Source organism: Otolemur garnettii, unplaced genomic scaffold, assembly GCF_000181295.1.
Source record: "Otolemur garnettii isolate 467f Iridium unplaced genomic scaffold, OtoGar3 scaffold00036, whole genome shotgun sequence".
NCBI lineage: Eukaryota > Metazoa > Chordata > Mammalia > Primates > Galagidae > Otolemur > Otolemur garnettii.
The window spans coordinates 10,457,139-10,465,423 of NW_003852431.1; the positions used below are offsets into that span (position 1 = coordinate 10,457,139).

General features: G+C 37.2%; 1 protein-coding gene across 2 annotated transcripts in view; it reads right to left on the reverse strand.

The window, feature by feature from the left end:
• Positions 1-8,285, reverse strand: part of LMO7 (LIM domain 7) — a 206,355-nt gene that overhangs the window by 117,079 nt on the left and 80,991 nt on the right. For both annotated transcript variants that reach the window (XM_023513173.1, XM_003789721.3), the window contains exon 3: positions 6,024-6,093. In XM_023513173.1, the coding sequence (XP_023368941.1) occupies positions 6,024-6,093 (70 nt within the window). The remainder of the gene's footprint in view (positions 1-6,023; positions 6,094-8,285) is intronic.

Below are 8,285 nucleotides of genomic sequence, written 5' to 3' on the forward strand. Positions count from 1 at the left end.
GGGTACAAGTGAATCTAAGAGTAGAATGCGAATGTTTTAAAACAATAACTAAGAAAATGACATGAAGGCTATGTTAACCAGTTTGATGGAAGTGTTTCGTATTGTGTGTGAAAACCCCACACTGTACCCCAGAAGTGCATTAATATACACGGTTACCATTCAATAAAAAAAATAATAATAAATGTTATAATGTTTCCTCAGGTGAATTTCCCATTGGTGCTGGAAGGGACCCACCCGATGTTTCTGCAGTGACGTCAACACTGAGCAGGTCACACTGCTTTGCTATAGGAGAGTGAGAGAGTGTGCAGGAGAGTGAAGATGAAAGAGTCAGAAGTAACTTCATACAGATACAAAAACATTAACCATTAACAATCTGGAAAACAGCACTAAGAATGCAAATACAGACTTAGTTCCTTTGCCATAATAAAGGCAAGGGAAACTGCCAAATTCAGCGACTTAAGCCAGCTGACACAGCGGCCCATTTCCTGCATCCTACAGTGTTACTGAACAGGAGACAACTTTCTCAGCCCCTGTGGTCCCACCTTGGGCATTAAAGTCAGCCCATCTTTTTGACACAAATGTGGATACACTGAGGGTTTTTCCAATGAGCCCTCTGACAGACACAAATGTTCAAAGGAGGGATTCAAACCCAATGTCATGAAATGCCATGGCTTTCCAAAGGGAAGTTATAATTGAACTAGAAAGCATGAGTAGATCAATCAAATCTGACAGTCAGTCAGCAAAGGAGTGCATGAAAAGGAATAGTGTTTAATTTCTTGATTCTTTAGCATGGTGGTATATAATCAAGGGTGATTTTCCCTGATGAGAACCATTGGCAATGTCAGAAGACATGTGTAACTCTCACAAATGGGTAAGGGAAAGTATGCTACCAGCATATAGTGGGTGAAGGCCAGGGAAACTGCTGAAGATTCTATGATGTCCAGAACAGAACCCCCCAACAAAGAATTATCTGGCCCCAAATGTCAGCAATGCCAAAGTGGAAAAACTTTGCTCTGGCTAAATGCAAGCAAATCATTAGGACTCCAAGTGATTATTAAGTCTTAGAGTGAACAACTTCCTTACCGTTTCTATCCATATTGTATTTCGTGCACACTAACATATCAGATGCTAAAAATTATTCCGGTTCAACAGCTCTTTTCACTGTCAAGATATCTCATTTTTAGAGGTTTTAAGATTAGATTTTTTTTAATTCTCAAATGAAGTTTTAGTTTTGAGTTTCAGTGATTTGAACATACCCAAGTTTAAAGCCAACTACTTTTTGGAAAACACAAACTTTCAGAGTTTTGTTGTTGTTGTTGTTTGTTTGACATGGCTTTGTGAAGAAAAAAAGAAAAGGTAGAGAAAATATATATATTTTTTATAAAAGAAAACTCAGTTAAATGAGAAAAGCCACTATCTCAGGATGAAAAGATCTAGGAAAACACAGTTACTGCCCTCCTGAAGAAAAAAGGCAATAACAGGGATGTTTCCAGCAAAGCCTTCAATATATTTCTAAATCATCTAAACATTTCTATCCATACAACCACTGCTCAGGGGATATATTCTGCATTTTTCCCATAGGTCCATATACAAAGAGTAAATCCATTGCCTTGGCTTCAAAGCTAGCTAAATACACATGGTAGCCGAGGTGACTTAGATAAAAAGTACAGCTAAAACCGAAAGTAAGAAGTGATGGAAGGACCTGCTTCAACCCACACACCTGACCTGAGTAAGCAAAAGGAAACTATCACTCTTGATGACAGCCTATTTGGCTACAATGACTGTCCTCTTAAAATCTCACCTGCAGGCTGGCCAGTAACTTATGAAATCTGTAGCCTGGAAAGAAAAGCTGATCTAATCGATTCAAATTCCTCTTTGGGCGTCTCAACTAAGAGACACCAAAGAAATTCTTCTGTTGGAAATGAGGCAGAAAAACATAATCATTGGGAATGTGGCTGCCATGTTTATGACTGAACAGTGAATAGATGGGAGCTCTCTGATAAATCCTAAAAATAAAACACTCATTGATCTGATAAGCTTGAAAGTTTCTCTGGGCTTTGCTACTAAAAAAGTATTTACGGTATGTCAAACATGAAATGTGACAAAGGTCTTGGGATTGGACCAATGTTAATTTCCTGGTTTTGATATACTGTGCTATGTACAAAATGGTACACTAGGGAACCTGGGTGAAGAACACCAGAGGACCTCTTTGCATTGTTTTTTTTTTTTTGAACTTTCTGTAAATATTTATTTCAACATAAAAAATATATTTAGACATATAGGCATGGTGGCTCATACCTATAATTCCAGTGCCTTGGGAGGCTAAAGCAGAAGGACCACTTGAGGCCAAGAGTTTGAGGCCAGTCTGAGGAACAGTGAGACTCTCATCTCTACAAAAAATTTAAAAATTAGGCAGGTGTGATGGTGTGAGATTTCAGTCCTAGCTACTTGGGAGGCTGAAGTAAGAGGATTAAGTAAGCCCAGGAGTTTGATATTTTACTCAAAAAATATATTTAGACATATAAGCCCAGAGTGAGTTGTGATGACACTACTGCACTCCAACCTGGGCAAGAGAGCAAGACCCTATCTTTTAAAAAGAAAAAGCTGAAACATTTACTAGTCTGTATTAGTTTGCTATAGCAATGTACCAAAGACTGGGTGGCTAAAACAGCAAAGATTTATTGCCCCACAGTTCTAAAGGCCAGAAGTATAAAATCAAGTTGTTGGCTAAGCCATGCTCCCTATGAAACTTTTAGGGGAATTCTCCTTGCCTCTTCCTAGCTTGTTTTCTGCAATCTCTGGTGTGTTTGGCTTGTAGATGCACCACTTTAATCCTGTCTTCACATGGCATTCTTCCTGTGCCTGTCTTCACATGGCCATCGTTTTATAAAAACATGAGTCCTATTAGATTAGGGGCCCACCTTATCCCAGTAGGACTTCATCTTAACTAATTACATCATCGGCCAATTCTCAAATAAAGTCACCTTCTAAGGTACTGGAGTTTAGGACTTTAACATATCTTTATGGGAGACAGTGGGGAGATGCATGATTTAACCTATAACAATATTGCATAAAACCCCAATTCCAGGACATACTATTTTTCACAATGGAAAGCTTGTTTGTATAGCCTTTAAAAAATCTTTGATCTCCTGTATGTCTCAGCTGCTATGTTAGGCACTACAAACACAAAAATTAGAAGCATAAAGAATCTGGCTCAGATCATTCATTTTTCTTCAGTAAGTGCCAAAAGCCAAATCTTCTAACAAACTGCTTCAAACAAGCATGGAAAGGAGTTAAATGAGGCACAATGACAACTTCAAACCAATTGGGCTTACCCAGTTCTGCAGCGGTGGTCACTTTTATGTTCCTACATCCCATTGAAAATGCTCAGCATCGTGCATTTGGAAAATTGTCCTACTTAATATAACGGAAGTACATTTCATTTTCCTTCCCAGAGATAAAATCCAAATGAGATAGAATTTCTGACACTTGAAAAGGAAATACTTGGAGAGATCTTTGGATTTAAAAATAAAATACATTTGTGCTTCATCTAATCATACAATCAGAAAATTGAATAAAACTTCCAGTGGCCAACCACAACAAACCACTACAATTCAAGCATTCCAAATATGCAGAAGGTTTGAGATCAAAGGCTAATTTCATTTAAAATGCAGGTAATTGATCCAAGAAATGGTCATTTAAAATTGAAGTAATACACTATCTAAGAATAACTGAAGACAGTTTTTTATTTTCCTATCTCAGGAATGGAAAAACCACCACCACACTGTACTCTCTAAATGGAAACTAAACAAGGGGCACACATGGGCACCAAGAAATGTAAAGGTCACTGGAGACCAAGAAGGGGGAAGGCAAGGGAGTGGGAGGTGAAGACTTGCCTACCAGGCACAATGAACACTATTCTGGTGAGAGACACACTGTAAGCCCGACTACAGAAACATTTGCACCCCCTTCATATTTTGAAATTAAAAGAATTTACCAAATGGATTTACACAGAAACTTTTAGCTCAATAAACAATTGTGAAGTTGGGGAAAAATAAGACACAAGTCTCTGTCAATCTTACCAGGAGCAGATTTGAGATCTACAATGAGAAAGGAAACCAGATTCTGAAGGGAGGGGCAAAAGAGAATTGGCAGTGCTTCCTGCCTCTCAGCAGCTCAGGTCCAAGATTCAGTAGGGGCTGCCTTGGTGAGAGACTAGGGAGATTTTTCTTTCAGAGGAATTACTGAGGAAGGGAAACTTCAAAAGGTTCTCGCTCTGTAACGATGGTTATTTTACCATTAAACTGAATGCAGAGGACATGTGATAGGGCTCCTGAGAATCAGGTTCTATGTAGTGCAGTTTTGTCTTTCAAGACCCTCTATGGAAGTCACTCCTCACTCTTTGCCATCTGTGAGATGGGCTGAGGGTAATGGTGAATGCACCCATCTCAGCAAGGTGCTGCAAAGATTCCATAGGGCACTAGGTATGAAATAAAAGTTACAGCTCTCCCTCAACACACCCCCATGCCGCTTACTGCTTACCAGATGCCAGGCACATGCTAATATGTTAAATAAATGCATTATCTAAATGCATTAAAAAAGAAAAAAAAGACAGTACTTTCAATATAATTCAAAATTTTAACATTCACTGATGTTATTTATAAAGGTTATTTTCATATAAAACTTATTTTATTAAACTGAATGTTTCCTCCAGGAAAGACTTCAAAAACCAAATTTGTTTAATTTTGTTCTTTAAATAACAAATATTGTCTGATTCATTCTATCACCAGAAAACAATTATATAGGTATCAATGATAGATTTTTTTCTAACCTAACCAATTTTCAGAACAACACAATTATCAGGTCAGATGTCTATTCATGATAGAAGTAAAATAGAGTCAACTTGGTAAGAAGTAATTGATATTTGAGAAATTCTATATTTTGAAAGAAAACTATAAAACCTTTTTATTCCTTCTGTCCTAGACAGATAGTTTCAATAACAGTATCCAACCAATTTGTCCATATCAAAATTATTATGGGATTTTCATGCCTCCTGCAAACCCAGAAATTTCGGTACTGCTAACTTTAATTACTCATGCCTTTAATATCTGTAAACACATGAATAGTCAAACAGAAGTTTCCCGAACATACTATAAACAGCATGGATATCCCAATGTTTTTACATTCCAATTATTAGCTGTCTTAAACTTCAGTGTTTTATGAAGTTAATTTTCTTAACTGATTCCTATCACCAGCACTGATTCTTGAGGATTTCCAACATTGGAAAATTATCTATCATTTGTATATAATCATAAATTAATGCCACAGACACAGCCTCACATTACTACTGCTCTCTCCAGCGTCTTAATCCATTGTAATAGCTACATAATGATAGCATGATGCACTTTGCATACACAGAGCCAGAATTTAAAGCCAGAAAGTCTCAAGAACCATCACTGTCATTTCATGGATAATACCACTGTGGCAACTGAAGACAGCGACTTGTCCAACGTGACAAAGGACCTTGGTAGGAAACCCCTTACATAAAGCAGAACAGCTAGCAGGTTTTAAGTATTTTGCAAGTGCATTTAAGATCTGCATGCTGGGTGAGGGTAACACATAGCATAAAACAGCAGGAACTTAATACCTGGAGAACCTCTGGCAGCTTGGGGGGCCATGGTCTGCCAGTGAAAACAATGTATACAGCCGAGCTTTAGGAAGAACATGAATAAATGCAATTCATGGAAGAAATAGGCCAAGAAATAGGCCAAGAAAGGGAATATATAAAGGTGGAGGACACAAAAATCAAAACAAAACATAGGTAAACAGAAGCCCCCAAGCAGAAGGAAAGCAGAGAGGGGGACTGCAGATACAGAGAAGCATATTGCTATAACCACTTTTCTTAAACAAAAAATCCATAACCTAATTTCAACAGTAATTGCTGATACACAAACCTGCCTGTGCCCACATTTTTACCTTTCAAAGACAAAGAAATCTAGTTTTGACGATAATTTATTACTTACCAAACCTGCTATTGGTGTGGACAGCCTATTGATCTTCTTAATGATGCCAGGTTTTAGCTTATTAATCAAACTGAAAGTAAATAAAGAAATAACATATGCAATTACAAGAATGCCAGTTACAGTTCAGTGATTCTTTAACGTTAAGAAATCATGTATCACTCCATCCACAACATGTTATTCAGAGCCAACAGCCCAACAGAAAGTAAAGAGCTAAGAAAACAAGTCAAGAAACAAGACACATCACTATGTGCAGAGTCTGTCCCTTACATCAGTTAGTTTCATTTATCAAAGAAAGGTAACGTTTGGTTCTATTTAAATAGCCAGCATAAGAATCTCTGCATCATAATTTAGTTCAGTTGGCCCTAAGAACACTTTTTTCTACTCATAATTTTCAAAATCATTATTTTCTTTTCTTCAAACTGACCTTCTTTTCAGAATGTAGCTTCAAAGCCATAGTAGATACATTTAAAAGGTGAAATATCTGTCTTGAGCACAGACATGAATGAATAAGCATATAAATAAATAATAAATAGCTCGTCCTAATAATCAACCAGTTCCTATGGTAACACATTCAAGACCATGATTGATTGCTTTGTTACCATAACAGAAAGACTGGGTAAAAATTAAATTAAATGTACCAAAACTCCAAAAATTAGCGAACACTTACTTTGGAATCTAATACTAAGCAAGTTTAATATGACAGATAATCCAAAAATACCTAGATTTCCATACTTTAAAATACTAAAGAAGAAACTTTGCTTTGACAACTGCAACTTGTTGTATAATTTCAGTTCCAAACCCAAACTATTATGAATTCTGTATTTTTCTTGTTCACTGATACTGTGCTAGGTCATGCAGAAATTTAATACTACAAAAATGCTTTTCTATTATCACCAGCATGGTTAATTAATCATTAATCACCATCAGAAAACAGTATCTTGAAATAGTGGTTTTTCTATTCAATAATCCACCCACAAAAGGCAATTCTTTATTCTGTAACAGAGCCCCAAAAGGAAAGCAAATAAAGGTGAAATAATCAAACGCTCTTAATTTACTGGTCTCCTCTTCACAATGGAACAGAAAAAAAAAAAAGAAAGAAAGAAAAATCCGAAGCTTGTGGAATGTCACTCCCTCAACATTCCAGAGATTTAGACACACACTTGAGAGTGCTAAAAATAAAAAAGACAAAAGTCTCGATTTAATAACCTGCAGAATGTTGTTCAACGGGATTCAAAATTACAAAACCGTGGCTTATGAGTCCTGAGTCTGGCGAACAAAAGATGTTTTTCTGTTTTCACAGTTTCTCCACACAAAGATTAAACGACATAAGTCATAAAATCATCACCTCTCCTCTGAGCATTTCCTGGAACTATTACTCCATGCTTCTAAGTTCTATTTGTTCACTGAAAGCCAGGAGAGAGAAGGCTTTCCCCCTTTCAGGTCCCCATCACTTTTCTTTAATCACCAGCTGAAGAACCAGAAGAAAACTGGACAGATTTATGGGAAACAATAATTCTATTATTTTCACATTAATTCTTCAGGTTGCTCCCTATTTACCAGTTATTTCTGTACTTCTGCTACTGGTGGCATTCTTACCAAGCAAGCAAGAACTAAAAACAGCAGCATTCATTAATTGAAGCATACTTCTAAGATAGTATAAACCAAGAAATGATTTGCAGCTGTTGACCACGGGCTTGGCAGTGGCTTTCTTACAGTAACTTGTATTTAAAATGCAACCTTTCACAGGGAGATACCTTGGAGGCCCATATGAGCTGAGCAATATATAAAATACCAGGAAAGTTCGGCACCGGTTGTCCTATTAGAGGAAGAGTGTCATAAATTCCTGCTGCACCCATGTGAGTCACGGGTGACTTTGACCAGGTCATTCAGTTTACCTGTTTATATCACTTACCACTTCTGTATTACAAGTTCAGGAACATCAAGAGCATTTTTTTGAACACAGTTTCTGGAATGAGTAATCATAGAACCTACTGTCAAATAAGTGAGCCAAGGGAAGTAAGGGTTACAGGTAAAGGAACTAGCACAGATGAATGACGTCTCAGAGTAAGCAAGTTGACGCCTCCCTCATCAGAAGGTTTCAAAACTATTACTTAGAAGCAACATGTACACAATGGACTAATATTCCTTCTCCACTCCTAAACCTTCTAGTACATACGCAGTCACAGAAATAACCACAAGGAAAAAACACTCTGGATAACACAAAAGCCGAGTCACTAGAGCAGTGGTTCTCAACCTTCCTAA